Genomic DNA, 22,615 nt, shown 5'->3' with positions numbered 1-22,615 from the left:
TAAAAAATTTTAAAAAATTATTTATTTAAAACTATTAATAATAATATTAATTAATATTTAATGAATAATTTCTACTTCACCAGAAAATAAAATCTATATCTTAAAAGTTGTTTCTGTGACTAATAAAATAGACACTAATATTTATTAAAACAAATAGATATTTATGCATTATAACTATTCAAAATAAATAAATATTAATAATTAAAAAGAATACTTCACCCGAAAATAAAAAAAATTATTTTGCAAGTTGTTCCAAAAAGTGGCCTTCTTTGTTCTGTGACAGAATAATGAAATAATAGACATTTATATTTATCAAAAATAATACATTTGCATTAATTATAGCTATTCATAATAAATAAAAAAATGAATAAATAGTTAATTAATTAATAATTAAAAAAGAATTCTTCAACTGACAATAAAAAATCTTGAAACCCATGTGACTTTCTTCTGTGACAGAATAAATGATAAATATTTGTGACTTATTAGTTAACTAGTATTAATTCATTAGAATAAAGAGACAATATAGCATACTGGAGTAGATTTTGGACTATCGGAGCGTTATCAGAACTCAGAAGCGCTCGTGTGTCACGTGATGTTGACGTCAGTCGCCCTGCGTTACTGTGCGCCACTGATGCAGGGGGACCCATCATGGCGTCGATGCAGGTAAGATCACAGCTGACATCTAGCCCTGTTTAATCTATCAATCACTTCTTGATCCGGTGTCGAGTGTGTCGTCTCTGATAGTGTAAATGATGTTTTTTTGGATACGCCTAATAAGGGGATCGAATATTGCTGTGTTATTTCTGAAATCATAACTTGTCCTCCTCGCTTCTCCTGAGCTGTCAGGGTGAGAATTATCGGTGCTTTAAAAGCAACAGCTGGTGAGCAGGACTCACATAAACTACCGATTTACAGCAAACACAGTAAATGTAACGAGTAGAATCAACGCGTTTTTACTAGAAGTATCGTGAGTTTGCTATTTGAATAGCTTGAAATCATGATATCAATATGTCTACTTATTTTTGTCCAGCTTTGCAAGGTTATTTGTGACTGTGCAGGACATATGAAGTTATATTTTCATTCAGCTTGACTTAATATTATTCAAACTCACTGTTTTGTGTTGAATAGGAATATTGGCAATGACAAAATATAGGCAATGTTTGTTGCCACACGTTTCTCAGTGTTTATATATTCAAATTAATGTAAAATTCAGAGGGTGAATACAGATTAAATGTAAGCTATAATAGTTTTTTTTTTTTTTTTTTTTAATATTATACTGAAATGTTTCAGTGCTTGAATAGTAAAAATATGTCTCATGTGACTTAAATTGATGTTTAATCTGAAGTGCTATTTTTGACTGATATATTCCTGGCATATACTTTAGATTATAGGGTTTTAATGCCAAGAACACTGTATCCCTTTGCATATTCCTAAAATAAGATGATATATATATATATATATATAATACACACACACACACACAACCTCTGCTCTAGATTCTTTTCTTTTCCTTTCTTTGTTCAATACTATCCCTCTATTTCTCAACAGAAAAGGTTACAGAAAGAACTGCTAGCCTTGCAGAATGATCCACCCCCTGGAATGACCCTAAATGAGAAGAGCGTACAGAACACCATCACACAGTAAGACCGACACTTCCCGACACTTTGTTTAATCTTATACCCATGTGTGCGATCACGGTGTACTGATTAACAGTCTAGCTTTCTCATGCCATCCTATATCAGGGATTGTCACATTTAAAAGTGCAATATGACTCATTGCATTATTATTGCATTGCATGTTATCCATACTGCTACTGTTGTCATGTCATGCCTGGAAAACTCTCAGCCATTGTGGGTGTATTTTTAAAATTTTAAAGAAAACATTTCCCATGTGGTATCATTTGTAAGGCTGCTCTGCTCGATGTATAGTATGTCTGCTCCGACTAATCAAAAATTAAAGCTCGAGAGGGTAGTATTGCCGTAACAAACCTTACTGACCTCTTTTTGGTCTGTGCATGTGGTCGTATCTGTGTCTAGAAATATATAGCAGTCTTTTGTTCCAGAAAGGATTACTTATCTGAATCTCAATATAACTGGTCTTATGCTCAGTGGTGCATCTGTCTTCACATATGTGTTTATATGCTTTCTGTGCCACAGTAATGAGAATAAATGATTGACATAATTACTTGGTTCCAGAAAGCTAAACTTTGACAGCCAAGGGTTATAAATGTAATGTTTTCTTTTATGTAACTCTGATTGGTATTGTGGGAATGCAATGTAATGTGGGTTAGCCTAGCATTTTTATTCAGCTTTGTAATGCTTGGTGCGTATCTTTTCAAAGAAACATCAAGTATGAGCTATCAGATTAGAAGCTTGCCAAACGTGTTTGTCCTGACTAATTGGTCTAATTGTGTTCATTGTTGTCTTTCAAGTTTTTTGGAGGAGGTTCTCTGTGATGTAGATTTGTCAGAGGGCAATTGTGGTGGGTTGAAACAAGCCCAACCAAATCCAGCCTTGTTTTTGCATTTGAACAGTATTACCTGTAGCCATTATTGATGACTTGTCTCATCATGGTTATTCGATATAATTCCAAATATTTTAGATAAACGCAATTATTGTGCCATTCAAATTTCAATCACATTTTGTAGGGATGCTCTGATCGATTGGCCGCAGATCGGTATCGGCCGATAATCACACTCCAATCGTGTCTCAGTCAGCTCCCTAGTTCAGTAGTCAGGGCACTGATCAGGGAGTCGGCCATTATAAGGGCTGTCTCAATTGCAAAGTCCTACCAGTGCACTGGAACGTTCTCTCCCTAAAAAAATCCCACAATGCATCGCAAAAACCAGGGAGCATCGCTGCTCACTATGTTCCCTTACCGGAAATTATGTCACATTTCTGGAGCGCGAAACATAAAACACATGAGTCCACACAAACTCAATAAATATGACACACTATAGAAGATTTATTGGAAAGAACAGGAATCATGGAGGACACCAGGTTAATTCTTGCCTGTTTCTTGGGGAAATTTTATTAAAGCCAAAATGTATTGAAGATATTTAATTCGGAATAAAATGTAGCATCCCGTTCTTTGACAACCAAACATTCATCGCGCTATCTAGTTAGTCAGCTTGCTGGCGATTTTGGAATTTCAGTCAAATACATGCTATTTTCGCTTTGTATAAACATACAGTGTGCTTCAAATGGTTATTCATAATGACAAGACAAGGCGATGTTGCTGTTGTGGAAAAAACTAATAAAAAATAGCCTACCAGTCACAGCAGAAATCGTTCTCCCCTCTGCCATTTTTAAAGTTTATGGCACGGATTGTTTGGAAGCTCTGGTATCAAAACTCAGAGTTTCCCAGTAGTAAATACAACTTGAGAAGGGGGTTCATGTCCAGTTTCCAACTAGGAAATATTTCCTTGGCATTAAAACTCCTTAATCTAAAGAATATTCTATAAATATATCAGTTAGAAATAGCTCTTCAAATTAAATGTTAATCAAGTTAAGTCATATGAGACATATTATTACTTAGCATTGGAATATCTCTCAGTACAATATTCAAAAATATATACGTGTAGGCAGCATTAGTTTGAAGCGCTAATATAAAGCACATTTCATGTTTAAAGGGTTAGTTCACTCAAAAATGAAATTTCTGTCATTAATTTATTTAACAATATCTAGTGATGGGCGATTTCAAAACACTGCTTCATGAAGCTTCGAAGCTTTCGAATGTTTTGTTTCAAATCAGTGGATCGGAGCGTCTATCAAACTGCCAAAGTCACGTGAACCATTGAAATTTCGAAACTCTTGTGACGTAACAAAGCCTCGTTTACTGAAATCACTTTGGTGCTCCGAACCACTGATTTGAAACAAAAGATTCGTAAAGCTTCAAAGCTTCATGAAGCAGTGTTTTGAAATCGCCCATCACTAGATATTGTTAAATAAAGTCATTATTTTGTTTTTTTGGCACACAAAAAGTATTCTCGTCGCTTCGTAACATTAAGGTTGAAACTTTAGTATCTTTCTGGGCATTTGAAAGTGTAACTTGCTTTCAATGCAGGCCTCACTGAGCCATTGGATTTTATCAGAAATATCTTAATTTGTGTTCCGAAGATGAACGGAGGTCTTACGGGTGTGGAACGACATGAGGGTGAGTAATTAATGACAGAATTTTTATTTTTGGGTGAACTATCCCTTTAAGACAACATGAATTACTTATCCAGCAGCAGCTCAATTTGTGTCCTTCATTATTTTATAGATGTGTCTGCAACATCAAAGTACATTGATATAAACAATATTATCCAATCCTAGGGGGTAAACTTGGAGTTTGAAATTACGTTCCACACAGAGAAGTTCCAGACGTGCAGAGGTTACAATAACACTGTCTTTGTATTTGTAATGGAAAGACCTGCACTGAAATTTTCAGTACAATTACACCCCTACTATCTATATTACCATCTTCTCTCATGTGAAGTAATAATGTTCCATTTGAACTAAGGCAGAAATGTGAGCTCCTGTGCCGACGCAGCACTGATGGTCCAGGAATATTTCCGCTTCGCCTCCGGAATGTTCTCACACTTCTGAAAACAAACTGCTTCTGTAGATATATGATAATGCTGTGGCAGGAAAATGACATTGTGGATGTCACTTTATCTGACTCTGGTATGTTGCAAGAGTTTTCTGTCTTCAGTTGGTCTGACATTGATATTGCAAATTAAAATGTGTGCTTCCTTTAAATTAACATGTGATTCATTAATTAAATATGATTAAATCTGTTATTGCATTAAATTGATCAAAAGTGACAGTAAAGATTTTTATAATGTTAAAAAAGTAACAAAAGTGTTGTTCTTTTAATCTTTATATTTATCAAAGGATTTTTAAGAAAATGTATCACAGTTTTCACAAAAAATATTAAGGGAATCATGTGACACGGAAGACTGGATTTAACGGCTGTTGAAAATTTGACAGCTTTGCCATCACAGGAATAAATAACATGTGAAAAACTTATGTTTTAATTTGTAATAATATTTCATTATATTACTGTTTTTTCTGTATCTTTGAAGAAAAAAAAAATGCAGCATTGGTGAGCATAAGAGAAAACATTAGAAAAATCTTACCAACCCCAAACTTTTGAATGGTAGTGTGTTTTTGGTGCCGTCATTTAAAGTTATTGCCTGACATTGTGTATTTATGTTCCATACATTTATTGTTCTTTAGTAATTTAGTATTTGTTTTTCAGAGGTTTTTTTTTTTTTTTTGACCTTACATTGCACTGTTTTCTTTTACTTCCACCTCATTGTTTTACATAATATGTTGTTTATAGTCACAGAGGAATAACTTTAGAGGTGGGAAATTAAAATGTTGTGCATTTTAATTGTTTAGCTATAAGCAAATTTGGTTTCATTTAAGGCTACCGTGTCAACATGAGAAATTATCTCATTATATAATGTGGTGCATTTCTTTTCCCAAAAACTGAAGTTCATTAATTTAACCAAATTTATATCGCCCTCTGTGCCAGATGTTTCCTCCAGTGATATCGGGCATTGTACAGGTGCTGGTCATATAATTAGAATATCGTGCAAAAGTTCATTTTTTTATTGTAAATTATTTAAAAAAATTAAACTTTCATATATTCTAGATTCCCTACATGTAAAGTAAAACATTTCAAAAGTTTTTTTTTTTTTAAATTTGTTGATTAGAGCGTACAGCTAATGAAAGTCCAAATTCCAGTATCTCAAAATATTAGAATATTTACATTTGAGTTTCATTAAATGACCATCCCTACAGTATAAATTCCGGGTATCTTTTGTTCTTTGAAACCACACTAATGGGGAAGACTGCTGACTTGGCAATGGTCCAGGAGACAATCATTGACACCCTCCACAAAGAGAGTAAGTCACAGAAGGTCATTACTGAATGGGGTGGCTGTTTACAGAGTGTATATCAAAGCATATTAAATGCAAAGTTGACTGGAAGGAAGAAATTGGGTAGGCAAAGGTGCACAAGCAACAGGGATGACCGCAAGCTTGAGAATACTGTCAAGTAAAGCCAATTCAAACACTTGGGAGAGCTTCACAATGAGTAGAATGAAGCCGGAGTCAGCGCATCAAGAGTCACCACACTCAGACATCTTCAGGAAAAGGACTACCAAGCTACTTCTGAACCAAAGACAATGTCAGAAGCATCTTACCTGGGCTAAGGAGAAAAAGAACTGGACAGTGAACAGTGGTCGAAAGTCCTCTTTTCAGATAAAAGTAAATTTTGCATTTCATGTTGAAATCATGGTCCCAGAGTCTGAAGGAAGACTGGAGAGGCACAGAATCCAAGCTGCTTGAAGTCTAGTGTGAAGTTTCTGAAGTCAATAATGATTTGGGGGGGGCCGTGACGTCTGCTGGTGTTGGTCCATTGTGTTTTATCAAGTGCAAAGTCAATGCAGCCATTTTCCAGGAGATTTTGGAGCACTTTATGCTTCCATCTGCTGACAAGCTTTATGGAGATGCTGATTTCCTTTTCCAGCAGGACTTTAGCACCTGCCCACAGTGCAAAAACCACTTCCAAGTGGTTTGCTGACCATGATATTACTGTGCTTTATTGGCCAGCCAACATGACTGACCTGAATCTATGGGATATTTTCAAGAGAAAGATGAGAAACAGTCGATCCAACAATATACAGATGATCTGAAGGGTCAATAGTGCCTCTTCAGTGCCACAGGTCTGATCACTTCCATGCCACACTTCACTGATGCAGTAATTTGTGCTAGGAGCAAGTCATTTGCTGTAATATGTCCTGCCGATCAAGTATTGAGTGCACAAAAGAACATACTTTAAAGAACTTGAACTTTTCTGTTTTGCAAATCCATTTTTTGATTGATCTTAGGAAATATTCTAATATTTTGAAATACTGGATTTTGGACTTTCATGAGCTGTACGCTCTAATCATCAAATTTAAAAAAAAAAACTTTTGAAATGTTTTACTTTACATGTAGGGAATCTAGAATATATGAAAGTTTCATTTTTAAAAATAATTTATAATAAAAAAATGAACTTTTTGATGATATTCTAATTATATGACCAGCACCTGTATGTTAGTAATCTCAGTGCAAAATGCTTTAGAATTAGTGAAGGACACACATGAGCACATAGTCACACATACTAGTGAGTAAGATGCGTTGAGTCAGGAAAATCACCTCGCTCTTTAGTTCTCTGTCCATTCTCACTCTCACTTTATTTTTGCTAGAAAATTAAGGCTTGTCAAATTTCTCTCTTAGTTTATGGTCGTCATAATGACTGAAAATTGACTGGATTATCCCAGAGCGCTTGGGTCAAGGATATTCTGCCAGAAAGAGCCATCATCTGTTTGACCTCTGACATAGTGCTGCTTCCCTTACTGTTTAGTTCTGGATATTTAATGGTTGTGTTGTCTTTGATTGCTCATTATCTTGCTACTTCCTGTCTCTCTACTCATGTTTAATTCTTTAGGTCTTTTATGGCTGAAGTAAAACACTCTGCTGGCTGGCAGTTAGGGCTGCACAATATTGCGATATGCGAGAAAAATGTGAAATGTGATAACTTGTTAAATAATGCAATATTCGATATGTGATACGATAATGCTGTGTAAAATTAATTTAAATATTTAAATCCATTTAAAAACTGCAAACGCTATAACATATATATATATATATATATATATATATATAATGTGTATATGTGTATGTGTGTGTGTGTTTCACATTCTTTCTGGGAAAAGAAAGCATCACTCATCACTACAGTTTCTAAAAGTGAACAGCAGTGTTTTAGCATTTAGCAATGTCATTTTAATATCAATGTACACAAACAAACAAAAAAGCTATTTAAATACCAACAACTCTTTGCTCAACTTGATAATATATAGTTATATCAACCTGAAAACGTAACATCAAGAACATCCAGGTAAACAAAAACACTTGAAACTAGGGGTGGATGTTATTTTTGTAATTTTAATTGATCTTCATTATTAAAAATAAGAAAAAAGATGCAAATTACAAACAATAGGACAAATACAATAAAACAAAGATACAAATGAAATAAACAGTGCTTTAAGTTTTTCATGTAGGCCTATATTAGATCTATTGAACAGTAGCATTCAAGTAAGAAACTGAATTATCAAATATAAAAATAAAACACTGCATAGTCTTCAAATGAATTAAATATACATTGATTCATATTAAAGCTATAAAAGTTATTCATTCAAGAGTAGTGAATGATTTTTCTTTTTCTTTTGTTGTTTGACAGACAGCAGCAGGTATACTGTATTAGGCTGCTGTCACTTTAAGACCTAATACACAGATCCTATTGATACACATCTGATTTCTTGCCCAACCGTTTACATTTACTTAAGACATAACCGACAGTGTTTACATGAATACTGGCCAAGACAGGTATTTTGACATAACTGTGTGTGTATTTGATCATTCGAGTGACTGTTAGCAATTTTATGAAGTAGCCTATTAAAATCATTCAGATATTGCAAGCCATTGCAATAAGCATATCGTGATATTTGCGATAATTTCGATGGATCATGCAGCCCTACTGGCAGTAGAGTAGTCCTTTTTTTTTTTTTTTTCTCTCAATAGTTTACTTTGTTGCTAATATGTATGTAACTTTTTCATAGTATAAGAGACCATTTAGTCAACCCAAATGCTTCATTATTAATATCTTTCTGTTTCTCTTTACAGATGGATTGTGGATATGGAAGGAGCCTCTGGTACTCTTTATGAAGGGGAGAAATTTCAGCTTCTATTTAAATTTAGTAGTCGTTATCCCTTTGACTCGCCTCAGGTAAGTCTAAATATTATTTATTAACTTTATTTATGTAAGCAATAAGGTACTCAAGGCTGTGCTGTATCATGAATAAGTCACGGCTGAAGGGGTTGCAGGCGCTCCGCTTCGCTTCGTGCATAACAACGCCCTTCAGCCGTGACTTATTCACGATACAGCACTAGCCTCGAGTACCTTATTGCTTTTATAAAATGGTTACCACACAATACAAAAAGCCAAAAAAATATGTATCAATGCAACTTTCATGAAGTAAAATCACTAAAAACCTAAAAAATAGTCCCTGGCCATGAACAGCAACAGAAGCTACATTATTACGCCTTTAGATGGCGGCAAAGACTGTCTTTATGAGTGATTCACTCAGTCGCAAAGACTTTTATATTGAAAAGACAGAATTGTTGTGAACACGGAATAAGACGCAACTGACAAATGCTTTGACTAGCGCTAGCTTAAACAGATTTTTTTATTATGAACATAGGACTGACCTGAAGGAAAATGCTAAATCTGAATGCAGGTAATAAACTCGCTCACTCGATCTCTTTCTCACAATACTCTTCTACATAATACAGTAAGCTTCAATGAACAATATCAATTGAGAACAATTTACATTGCTAAGAGTGGTTGCTAAGGTTGTTGTGTAGTGATACACAGAACCGTTGGGTAAAGCGGTCATAGCCGTGTTTTATCGTGAATAAAACAGCTATTGACCAATCAGAATCAAGAACAGGAACTAACCGTTTTATAATACTACATTTATTACATTTAATACATTTATTTAATATTGTATATTTTTACAATATATTTCTATTGGCAATATAAATAGGAATGAGTGTTTTTTTCGAATGTCATTTATATACTATTATAGTTTTTATTAACATTATGTTAAATATTGTTAATAAAATGATTGTGTCATTTGTTTTAGTTTTTGTTTAAACTATTTCTAAAAGTTTATTTTTATTTCAGTTTTAGTTTTAATATTTCAGCAAACTTATTTCAATAAATTAAGGCAGCATTTAAAAATTTTCATGGTAACACTTTACAATAAGGCCTCTTTTGTTAACATTAGTTAATGTATTTACTAACATAAACTAACAAAACTAGCAATACATTTGTTACAGTATTTATTAATCTTTGTTAATGTTAGTTAATAAAAATAGTCGTTCATTGTTTGTTCATGTTAGTTCACAGTGCATTAATTAATGTTACCAAATACAACTTTTGATTTTAATAATGTATAAGTAAATTAACATTAACTAAGATTAATAAATGCTGTAGAAGTATTGTTCATTCTTAGTTCATGTTAACTAAAGTAGTTGACTAATGTTAACTAATGAAACCTTATTGTAAAGTGTTACCTTTTTCATTTAGTCTATTTTTCATCTAATATTTATATTTTATTTTATTTCAGCATTATTTCAGTTAACAAAAATGTTTTTAATAGTTGTAGCTTAGTTTTACATAACTAACACTTTCTGACATGGTTTTCAGTGTATCATTTCATTATATTTCTGTATGTAGTCAGAGACAAATCATATACACAAGTGTGATCGCTCATGGTAGCATTAACTTTTCCTCCATTTTCTTACACTCAACTACAGTTACTCACAGTACGCGGATCACACGTACACCACTTTCTGTGCTGTTCTTGGTAGTTGCCACATCGCATTGCTGCTCATTTACATAAAATCTGACTTTATGCATAGCTGGACTCACTATCATATCCATTTGTAGTAGCTAAACAAAAATTAAAAGGGTCAACTAGAGTCTGTTTTGCACCTACAACAGTAAAATAATAGGATCAATCTGCACAAGGGCATTTTGAGCTTGTAGACTGTGGATTTAAAGGCCACATTTGAGGGGATTAGCTTCAATCTTATTTTACATATCAGTCCCACTATAAATAACAGGCCAGTATAGACCAAATTAGATAAACAAGCTCATACACCGCTAAGGCTTTTAGAGTTGAGAACTGCATGACCGTATGGAGTTGAGACATACAAGTGACAGAAATGCTGTTGATGGTTTAGAGCTGATACAAAGTGTAAATGGAGCAAAGGTAAGTGTATGCCTTAGTATATATTCTTAGCCAACTGATTTTTATATGTGATAAAGGTGGGCAGCACTTAAGATTAAAAGTGTCTGATGAACAACCTTTTTGTTGCTGAAGTGGCCCTAGCAGAGTTTGTGTGCATTAAGTGCTTTTAATCAGAAGCGAGACACTGGCTGTATTATGATCGCGAGCGCTCTATGCTTTTCCTCATGTAAGTCCGGATCTGGCGCCGGCTTCTCATTCAGCCGGCTGTCTCTGTCTCTACCTCCTAATCTAGCGGCCTCATGCCAATTGTGAGGACTAAGCGCTGGCTTATGATTTAAAGGGATAGTTCACCCCAAAATTAACATTCTGTCATCATTTACTCGCCCTTGTGTTGTTTTAAATCCAAATGACTTTCTTTGTTCTGTGGAACACAAAAGGAGAAGTTTTGAAGAATGTCCATGCTGCTCTTTTCCATACAGTGAAAGTGAATGGGGACTGAAGCTCTCAAGCTCTGAAAATGACAAAGAGCACCATAAAAGCATCATAAAATTAGTCTGTTCAGTGTTAGTTCAGTTCAATAACTTGTCGCTGTTGCAAAATTCGTCAGTTATGAAACAAAGTCAAATCAGGTACAAGGCATCTCTGCAGAAAACAGTGGTGTCATCATCATTCAAGTGTTGTTCAAATAGTAACCATTTATTTTCATTGTGTTGAAAAGAGCAGCTTGGAGCAAGGCAAGCACACATGGTCATATAGTGTATCATATTGAAATGTAAACAAATATATGTGTTTATGTTGTGTTTTGACAGGTAATGTTCACAGGAGACAATATACCTGTCCATCCCCACGTTTATAGCAATGGCCACATCTGCCTGTCCATCTTAACGGAGGACTGGTCACCAGCTCTTTCGGTGCAGTCTGTTTGTCTTAGCATTATTAGCATGCTGTCTAGCTGCAAAGAGAAGGTAAGTGTCTCGCATTGCAATGCAATAGTTTGCAATTCACTTGAACAATTCAGTGACTCATTCATAAAATCTTTTTTTTTATCACAACTATTCAGTGTTTTTAACCACATGATGTTTATTTTAGGTTTCAGATATTTAAATACACATAAGTACTAGTAACAGTACATTTAGAGTTTGTATAATATACACTGATGTCTATGGAAGCTGCAATAATAATCCTTTCCATTATAATTAAACAACGCGTTATATTCATACATATTACATACTGTGAATAAGGCAAGCAACTATAAAGTTTACCCTGTTCTTCTCCCAATTCACCGGACACTTACATCCATCCTTGTATTTCGAAAGTAGATGAATTCCTGTGTTGTAAAGCCGCATGATCTATTCTCTGGACCGCGGCGTAAACAAACATGGCGGCGCCCATCGCGCATATAGCTCAACTTCTAACGTGATCATTATAAAGGTGCTTACACAACAAAACACATTCACTTACACATATGGCTTAAAATAAATATATAATAGCAATAACACAATAATAATTGATTTAAGTAAAGTATCAAAAGCAATTAATCGTATGGTTTTATTGAACAAAACTGTCAAAAAACAATGTATTGAATTGTACAACTAATGTTCTTTGTGTATTATAACAAATGCCTGACGATTGTTTTTACACTTTACAACACGATTTAATCCTTGTTTAATATTGGCTTACAACATTTATTTCAAATGTCCAATTAATCTTTAATATTCGGCCATTTCTTTACGACAGAAATGCTACAACCACTGTAATTTCTTGAACAAGAACATGTGGACTAAATGAGGGCTTAAACGTTTATTTTGAAATCGGTTAGCACATTTCACCAAGTAGAAACATACTGTATAATGTATTCTCCTGCATTTGCTAAAGTTTTTAAAAGAATTACCTTACAAATCTGATTAAATGCCGCACATTGTGTTTCCAGATGAACGTTAAAAGCAATTCAAACTCACAAGATATATGCTGAGATGGAGTTTAAGACTCGCCACTAATGTAATGTAAGATAACAGTTCACGTAGAGCAGCATTTACTGTAAACGGAGCCGCTCTGAGATGCACATAGATAACCTACACGCATGTAAATAATTACTGCGCATATATGTTAAACCTGCAGCAGATACATTTATTTAATTGATTCACAGCCTTTGTAAATTCACTATAGCATTATGCTTTATTATGATTTTCATACGGGCTTAATATCGTGCAGCCTTAGAAAACGTCTAATCCATGGATTCTCATCCGTGGAAAGTGCCACTTCCGGTATTTTACCGGTTACTCGACACGGGCAAATTGAAAGCGAGGATTTTTTTAAAATCGAGTATTCGAATTTAATCGAGGAATCGTTACAGCCCTATCGCATACTGTATAGTAGGTACTACATTTGGTTTGAAACTTACTTCACAACCGTTAAATAAGTATGTTCTATATGGTATGAATGAAATTCGGACATACATCTGCCATGTTGTCACTGTCATGTGACCTATGGCGTCAGTTGCGTTTCTTCACCTCCTTTCACAAGTCTTCTCCCCAGGCCTCATGGGATAGTAAAATGTCTATTGTATGTGCCGGAATAAGTAGTAGGTCATCCGTGTACTTTTCTCTGACTGTTTTATTAATACTATGAATTTGGATATACTACTTGGCTCACATACTGTTTTTCGCCTACTATATAGTATGGAAGTAGGCATATTCAGATGCAGCGAGCATTTTTGAATGAATCTCTTGAATGAATGATTGATTCAATGACTAATACATGTTTTTAACTTGTCACCACCTACTGGTATAATGATGTATTTGATAGTCTTTATTTGAAGCGTAAAGTTATTCAAAAGTTATTTGCTTTATTTTGATCGCTACTGTAGACATCAGTGTTTATATCCAAACTATAAACTTTTATCCCAGTACTTCTGTGATCATTGAAATGATTGTAATACAGAAATAACAATACTGTGATGTTAAAAAGACTGTTTGTGAAGCTGTTTCATACCTATACATGACAACTGCTCTCTGGATCAACGGCAGCGCCAACACAGATTTGAATGTACTCGTCTAATAGCCATAGCCGTTTAGGAATAAGATCATGTGGTTGTTTAAATCGAGATTGCGATCTTTTAATGATTAATCATTAAGCTCGAGTACTATCTAAAAGTATTTGGTTATTGTATCTCTTTGGATTCTAAAGTTACAGTGCAGATGAATATGTAAAGATAGCACATTTAGATTCTAAAATGGGACATATTAGACAGATATGTTTGTTCATTAGTTACAATAGTAAGACATTAACTGCATCACACAGCCATATCTGGTGCCTCGCTGAATCAATGGCTTACTAATTATAGTACTTGCTTAAATGTGTCTTAACGCAGACTTTTTATAATTGATGGTTTATATGACCTTAGAGAGAGGAAAACAGTCAAACCTTAAGTGTTTATAATCTGTTCAATTTACAACCACCTATTCAAACATGAATGACATTTTCTTGACAAAATTTAAAATCCCCTCCCAAAAAACTAATTCTTTAAGGTGTCATAAATTTACTCATAAATTTTTGCAAGCATTGTCTCCGGAAACTACTTTCATGTATGTGGTGCACACACCATTCAAAAGTTTGGGGTCAGATTTTTTTTTTTTTTTTTGTGAAAGAAATTAATACATTTATTCAGCAAGGATGCATTAAATTGATTAAAAGTGACAGTAAAGACATTTATGAAGTTGCAAAAGTTTTCCATTTTAAATAAATTTATAATAATCAGAAATGTTTCTTAAGCAACAAATCAGCAAATTAGAATGATTTCTGAAGGATCATGTGACACTAAAGACTGGAGTAATGATGCTGAAAATTCAGCTTTGGGGAATTTTGGGGAAGTTATTTTAAACTGTAAAAATGTCATAATATCATTGTTTACTGTATTTTTGATCAAATAAATGCAGCTTTGGTGAGCATAAGAGAATTCTTTCAAAAATATTTAAAAAAGCATGCCCAAACTTTTGAATGATAGTTTATATAAAAATATATGTTTATTATAATTATTAATATTTTATTTATTTATACTTTTTTCTTTACAGAGGCGGCCACCTGATAACTCCTTTTATGTACGGACATGTAATAAAAATCCAAAGAAGACAAAATGGTGGTATCATGGTAAGAACTAATGTTTTATATGGAAATAGATGAAACCATTTAAATCACCTTTATAGTGGAAATGCATTTTAAATGTATTTAAAATATGCTCTTTTTTCACAGATGACACCTGTTAATATGAACTTTCTAGAACTCCTGGAGGGAAGAAGTCCTACTGACCTATAAAAGCACTTTTTTAAAATCATATGGTCTCTGAACTTTACCCTTGGACTCAAACTCAAGCATGGACTCAGACCACAAACATGGGAGATGATGTCAGCTGTGTTACTGGTAACCAGTTGGATGCATGTTTGGGGGGGGGGGAACAGATGAAGAAAGGAAATAAATTTCAAAGAGAATGGAAATGGACCCATCATCCGTTTGGTGTGGAGAAATGTAGATTTATCCAGGAAGAATGAATTCTTTTTGTAGTGAGATTGTTTTGTCTTGGACCACACATGTTCCTGTTCTTTTTTTTGTCATTGGTATGTTTTAGGGTCCATGTGTCTCGTGCAATAACAAGGATGGGTGCATAGCAGGGCCAATAATGAGAAATCCAAATCATATTGTAGAAATCCAAAAACAAATCTGGAAAAGATTGTAGTGTCCCTTTGCTTATCTTTCCTTTATTCCTACTGAAATTATATGCACTGTGAAATGAACTAAGAAAAGAAAAGTTCATTGTGAAACAGACATGCAGTTCTACCGATGGCACACCACTTCAGGGGGTAAAATTCGGATGCTTCACTGTAAATAGTTTAATTTAAGAACGGTACAGTTTTATCTCATTCATCGCCAGTTCTGATATCACAGCAAATGGTGTTTTCATTGTCTGTTATGCTTGTTTGGACTATATTTGCTCTGTATGAGCATTAACCAACCTTGACCATCCATGAACTCATATTTACCTCTACCAAGTCATATGGGATGGAACCAGTGTTCTATGTAGTTTTGGCTTTGAAGCAAAGCTAGGTAACCCAATATATTGAATGTTGGCAAGAAAGTTCCGTCTTGTTCTATCTTATTTGTATAAAATGTTTTGTATTGAGATGTCAGCTCAAATCTCTTTAAACTATTCCATTTTAAATGTTTTCTTCCTTGATTGCTTTCACATTTTTTTTTTTTTTTTTTTTTGGTCATGCTTTTACTTTTTTTTTCTTTTTTTTTTTTGGTACGAGTAATGAAAAAAGTTGAAGAATGGCAGTATGTTTGGGAATGTATGTCTTATTTAATTCTGGGTACTTGTTTTATTCTCTGTAACCTCAGATGGTTTGGAAGTTATTGTGGTTTGTATATTCTCAAGATTATCCTGGTCATACTTGTCTGGCTCAGGTAATTTTTTCAAGGAAGACAAAAAAAATCACAAATATTCCTGAATATTTTCCATTCGATTGTATTTTCTCCTAAAGGACTGTTACATAGTTAAAAAAAATTGATGCATATAACTCTTAAAAGTGAAATTACTTAACTAAACTGGCAGCATGGTCTATATGTAAATAGACAAATGATTAATTCAGAGCACATATTTGATAATGTTTGGATCCTGCACTTTTTCCACGATTAAATTATTTTATTTCTCCAAAAATGAGTGAAAAAAAAAAAAAAACTCTTTCAGAAAGATCTTCTGTCCACAACAATTATATATGTTTGATATCTGATTGGTAATGTTTGATTTCACACTGTTGATTAACTTAATACACTCCAAAGATGTATTTTTTAGCCATTTATTCAGAAATACTTGAATATTCCAAACCTGGTTGGCTTGTCTTCTTTTCCATTGTCTGTGGTACTTAGACTTCCAAGTGAATGTGTTGGTGTAGAAAAAAAATGGAGATGGCCATGACTCTTCCCTCTGCACACAATATCAGGATACTTTGTGTTACACGTGTAATTGTCCTTACTACTGAAAGAAAATGTTTGACAACAGGGCTAAACTTGAATGTGTGATTGGTGGTTGAGAATTATATTGGTGTTATATTGGACACCTGTCATCATTTGAAAGGAAATTAATAAGTGTACATGGTTAAGTAGACTTGGGTATCTCTAAACAGTTGTTTTTTTTTGTTTTTGTTTTTTTTTCTGATAAAATTTTGGTTTGCAAGTTATAAGAGGTGATAGGAGTTATTTTTCTTATTCTTTCTTTGAGTTTTTTGGGTATGTACAAATTATGTAAGTTGTGCCTGTTAATTTAAAAATAAAAATACAGGTTTTGAGTGAGTCTTTATCATTTACACACTACATAACCACAGTTGTTCACTTTTATATTTATATAATTATAATTATTATTTTTATATTTGAATGGTATCAGTGTTTCCACCTAAGCGTTAAGCAGCAAAAACTGTTTTCAACATTGATAATAAATGTTTCTTGAGCAGCAAATCAGCATATTAGAATGATTTCTGAAGGATCATGTGACATTGAAGACTGGAATAATAATGCTGAAAATTCAGCTTTGTCATCACAGGAATAAATTACATTTTTATATTTATTAAAATAGAAAACAATTATTTTAAATTGTAATAATATTTTAAATAAATGCAGCCTTGGTGAGCATAAGAGACATTTAAAAATATATATATTTTATACATTGCATATTATATTTAACATTCATTGTATGGTATATGTTACATGTATATAAATATAATAGCGTATTAAACACGTTTTAAAAAAGTCATATAGTGTGTTATTTAAATGTACAGAGCATGAATTCATCCCTATTCAGTATCAGGAAGCCGGACTGTACCATCTGTGCGACAGGAGAGGGGTGCACTCTTTTCGCTGTCCTCAAAGAACTAATTACAAAATTGTCCAAAACTGTGCTAATTATAAACTTAAGCACACACCATTCACCAAGCAGTGCCTTCCCGTCGTCATAGTGGACTATTTCTGGAAAAAAACGTGTTGCTCATATGTTGGTTCAGTCCTGGTACCATCAGTTCTCTTTAGTGTTTGCCAATGTTGGAGGTGTAACTGGGGTCTGGCCCTGGACGAAGGTAAACTATTATTATTAAATGCGTTGTGGTTTGAAGTAGCGATGACTTCAGGATTGCTCTTGAAACTGCGCTCTGTCGTTGGGTTGTTTAGCGGCAGCTCAGACGGTGTGCATCGATGAGATGTGAGGGGTATTTAGTCGTTCAGCCATGATGTCTGCACATTCCCAGCTGAGTTCAGACCGGTGGCCTGTGTGCTGTGTGCTGGAAAGGAAGGTTGTGTTTCAAAACCCAGATTAGGGTTTGAGACACAGTCCTAGCCTAGTTTATGTTACTGTTTAAGGGAATGTAACATATCGTAGTCTTGTTAATCATAGCAGACCTTAGAAAATGACACCCTCAGTGAGTGCATAGTCAACTGGGAAGAGAGTGACCTCACTTTTGAGAGTCAGGTTTACAAAGAAAGCTGTCTTCTCATCCTCTGCACTAATAATGCCCAGGATGGATCCTAGTGGTCGAATGTCACTCCACTGGCTTGATGCTGACTTGCTTCCAGTCCGTCATTTGTCACACTTAGTTTGTTTGTTTAAGGATGGATGTCTTGCAGTGATTGCACTTGATGTAATTATTGTAGTGTGAAGCTGTATAGTACATTTTAAAATATACGGGGATTTTAAAAGGGTTATTTCCAGGTCCGGAAAAGCCCATGGAAGTTATAAAAATAGTAAACATTATTGTAAAAGACATTGATATTTACTTAGTAAATATGTTTTCCTGGCTCACCTCTAAAATTACTAGAATTTGGTCTTTTCATTCATTCATTTTCTTTTCTTTTCATTCATCATTGTTTCTGGAGCTGATAGTATATCCATCACATTTCTCCCAAATACAGCAGTGTTATTATTTTAGTATTATTTATGTACTTCATTTTTTTTTTTTTTTTTTTTTTTTTTAAATGAGTCTTTATTTTTATATTTTCCATTGGCAGTTTAATGTTAGTTTCAAGGGATAGTTCACCCAAAAATCATTTATTCACCCTCATGTTGTTCCAAACCTGTATGAATTGGTTTCTTCTGCTAAACACAAAAGAAGATATATTTTGAATTTTATTATATGTCTTATATTATTATTAAATTTCAGCAAACCAAACAGTTGATGGGCCCCAATGACTTTCATAGTATGGGGGGAAAAAAATGCTATGGGAGTCAATGAGGCCCGTCAATGGTTGGTTCTCATATTCTTCAAAATATCTTTTTTTGTTTTCAAAACAAGATAGAAAGAAATTCATACAGGTTTGGAACAACTTTAGGGTGAGTAAATGATGACAGAATTTTCATTTTTGGGTAAACTATCCCTTTAAGGCTTAGTAATTTTGTCATGTAGCCTAACTTTTATAATTTTTCTATTTAGCTTTAATTTATTACGTTTTTTTTTTTTTTTTTTAAGTTTAGGTTTTTTATGTAATATTTATTATATTTTATTTCTGCTTTGTCAGACGAAAATGCTTTTTAATAGTTGTAGTTTTAGTTAATAACAACACTGAAATACTGTCATATTTTACAGTGATCATATCCATTTAAGTGGTTGTTGAATTGTTTTGAATTCACCCCTATGAATTGAAAATAATGCTGATAATATCCAAGCCACTTTTCTTCACCAAAGCGATGATTTTTCTTTTGTGTTGCACTTTGTCACAGCAGTCTGTTTTGTTTGACATCTGCTTAGACATAATACTGATCTGACAGCCTGCCAATATATGAGTTATCTGATGGTGTTAACTTTGAGTTAAAGTTGATGCAGCCTTGTCTGTTTTAAAAATAGCATGCTTGGCTTATCTGGTTCGAAATTATTTCATGTCCTTGACCGCGTCTGTCCTATAATGGAGTGGAAAGGGCATTTCGCTTGTAACCTACAATACTACAGCCTATATAGTTGATGTTGAGAAAGATTGTTTCATGTTTAATCATGTTGTTTTAACAGTGATAGAGCATGGCTCAAGTGAAAGTGCAGACCTCAGCCCCCTTGTCTGGACCTGGCCTGACCGCCGTGGTGCCCGCTGTGGCCATGCCCAGCCCAGGAGCTCTGGGTCTGCAGCCCACCATCAATGGCACAGTGCCAGCCACAACGCCCACCTGCCCCAGCCCTGCCTCTGGCTTTGTGGACTCCACTGTACCAGCCAGCCCATCAGGTACCAGGATGCTGAGAGCATACAAATCTGATCCATTTTGCCAGTTTAGTCGAGGTCCCTTCACTTGGCGGCCATCTTTGAAATGCCTCTCGGGCAAATATTTCAGTCATGCAAGTTCATGTCTTTGAATGGGGAAACTTCAAATCCTCCAAAGCTGTTCACCAAGCTTATGATTAAATTTCATATTTGAAATCACCAATGAAATCTGACAACAACTGTCTCGTAAATTTTGTTTCTAAACGCTCAAATCATGACAAAAAAATGCATTTTTCAGGACCAGCCAATGCGCTTGTACAGTCATAAGCGCATCTCAAAACACTGACTGTTTCTGTAGCCACCAGAGCTTCTAAAGGCAGCTGCAGTGACGCAATGACTTTTTGGCGATTGGCATTTTTATTTAGAAGGCGGGACTTATTCCACCAGATTACATGTTGCACTTTCTCCATAGTAATACAGTACCTGTCAAAAGTTTGGAAACATTAATATTTTTTAATGTTTTTGAAAGAAGTCTCTTATGCTCATCGAGGCTGCATTTATTTAATCAAAAATACAGTAAAAACAGTAATATTGTGAAAAATTGTTATAAATTAAAAGAACTGTTTTCTATTTGAATATATTTTGAAAATAATTTAATTTATTCCTTTAATGCAAAGCTCTTTTTTTCAGCATCATTACTGACTTCAGCATGATTACATAGACTTCAGTGCCACATGATCCTTTAGAAATCATTCTAATATGTTGATTTGGTGCTCAAGATGCATATTATTATTATTATTATTATTATTATTATTATCAATGTTGAAAACGGTTCAATGAACAGCATTTACTTGCATTTATAAAATGTATTTATTAAATTTATTAAATATAAATCTTTTGTAACATTATAAATGTCTTCACTTTCACTTTTGATCAATTTAATGCACCCTTGATGAATGAATGTATTAACAAAGTCCCTTTAAGACAAGTCATTTCACTTGACGGCCATCTTTGAAACGCCTCTCGGGGATGCAAGTGCAGCTCCTATCTCTTTGAATGGGGAAACATCAAATTCTCCAAAGCTGTTTGCCAAGCTTTCGATTAAATTTCATATTTGAAATCACCAATGAAATCTGACAACAACTGTCTCATAAATTTTTTCTAAACGCTCGAATCATGACAAAAAATGGTATTTTTCAGGCTGGATCAAGATAATGTGTATGCGCAGTCCTAAATGTGTGTGCGTCTCTTGTGTCTCATTTCGGAGTTGCGCGTCTCACTGTTTCTATAGGAACCAGAGCTTCTAACGGCCGCTGCAGTGACGCGATGACTTTACCAATCGGCGATTGGCTCTTATTCAGAAGGCGGGACTTATTCCGCCATATTGTGCATTGCGATTTCTCCCATTCAAAACAATACGAGTGACGCTTCTTGTGTTATTCTGTAGTCTTTGGTATTAATTTCTCTCTTTTTTTTAAAATCATACCACAAATGTTTGAATGGTATCAATGTTTCCACAAAAATGTTAAGCAGCAAAAACTGTTTTCAACATTGATAAAAATAATAATAATAATAAATGTTTCTCAAGCGTCAAATCAGCATATTAGAATGATTTCTGAAGGATCATGTGACACTGAAGACTGATGCTGAAAATTCAGCTTTGACATCACAGGAATAATTTATTGTATGAGTGCGCACTGTCTTTGTATATCTAAAGTCTTTGGTTTAGTTTATGATGTTTATAGTGGTAATGCTTGTAACAGATAACATAATCTGCCATGGATGTCCTATGTCTAGTTGAGAAACTGTTTCAGTTACCAAGCAAATTATGTTTGGGAAAACAAAGAAAAGCAGTGTATGTTGTATAGAGTGCTGCAGTGATGATGTATTTTTGTAGGCCAGCACCGAAGTTAGCATCACCCTGGTTCCCTCAACAAAAACCCAGTAGGATTTTTCTATTAGCTTTTGGATTATTACAGAAAATAAGCTCTGTGACTAACAAACATTTATGATTCTTACATCATGGTAATCTTCGCAAATGAAGACAACTTTTATACATTTTGAAGCCTAAATACAATTGGGAAAAATACAAATCTATAGGCTATAAACAAACTACACCATGGTCGCATGACTTGGTCACCACACTGTAAAACCCGGTAAGTTCAAAGTACTCAAAAACACCGATTACCTCAAAAAATTTAAGTAAAGCAACTCAAATCTTTTAAGAGTAATTATAAATAACAATTAAGTCAAACTAAAAAACTTTAATTTTAGTTTTATTTAATGTTTAAGTCCACTGTACTTAAAACTATGGTTTACCATATGTAATGTTTCTTATTTTTCTATTATTTCGATGCAGTGGTTGTAAAACCCAAAAAGTTCAGAATACTCAAAACATTTAAGTAAACAACTCAAACATTATTTTAGTAGAACTTAAAAAATTCGGTACTACACAAATTCGGTAATTATAATTTAATTGAAATATTGAATAAACTAACACCTAACCTTTATACTTAAGTGTTTGTTAGCAACAGCACACCAG

The 22,615-nt window shown here is 34.0% G+C and overlaps 2 protein-coding genes across 3 annotated transcripts in view; both read left to right on the top strand.

Moving 5' to 3' along the window:
* Window positions 1–563: 563 nt before the first annotated feature.
* Window positions 564–17,192, top strand: ube2wb (ubiquitin conjugating enzyme E2 Wb). Its single transcript, XM_051882854.1, has 6 exons — window positions 564–663; window positions 1,549–1,640; window positions 8,720–8,822; window positions 11,664–11,819; window positions 14,925–15,000; window positions 15,103–17,192. Exons 1-6 carry the CDS (start codon window positions 649–651, stop codon window positions 15,114–15,116), a joined length of 456 nt encoding a protein of 151 aa, XP_051738814.1. The 5' UTR covers window positions 564–648; the 3' UTR covers window positions 15,117–17,192.
* Window positions 17,193–17,813: 621 nt separating this feature from the next.
* stau2 (staufen double-stranded RNA binding protein 2) overlaps window positions 17,814–22,615 on the top strand; it is a 149,538-nt gene continuing 144,736 nt past the window's right edge. The window contains exons 1-2 of one of the 2 annotated variants that reach the window (XM_051882788.1): window positions 17,814–17,972; window positions 19,890–20,097. In XM_051882788.1, the coding sequence (XP_051738748.1) occupies window positions 19,899–20,097 (199 nt within the window). In that variant the 5' untranslated portion in view covers window positions 17,814–17,972; window positions 19,890–19,898. The remainder of the gene's footprint in view (window positions 17,973–19,889; window positions 20,098–22,615) is intronic. The other variant, XM_051882789.1, reaches the window with a different exon arrangement.

Source organism: Ctenopharyngodon idella, chromosome 23 (genome assembly GCF_019924925.1).
Source record: "Ctenopharyngodon idella isolate HZGC_01 chromosome 23, HZGC01, whole genome shotgun sequence".
In the NCBI taxonomy this organism is placed as follows: Eukaryota; Metazoa; Chordata; class Actinopteri; order Cypriniformes; family Xenocyprididae; genus Ctenopharyngodon; species Ctenopharyngodon idella.
Note: the sequence above shows the minus strand (reverse complement) of the source record. Positions and strands in the feature narration are given on the sequence as shown.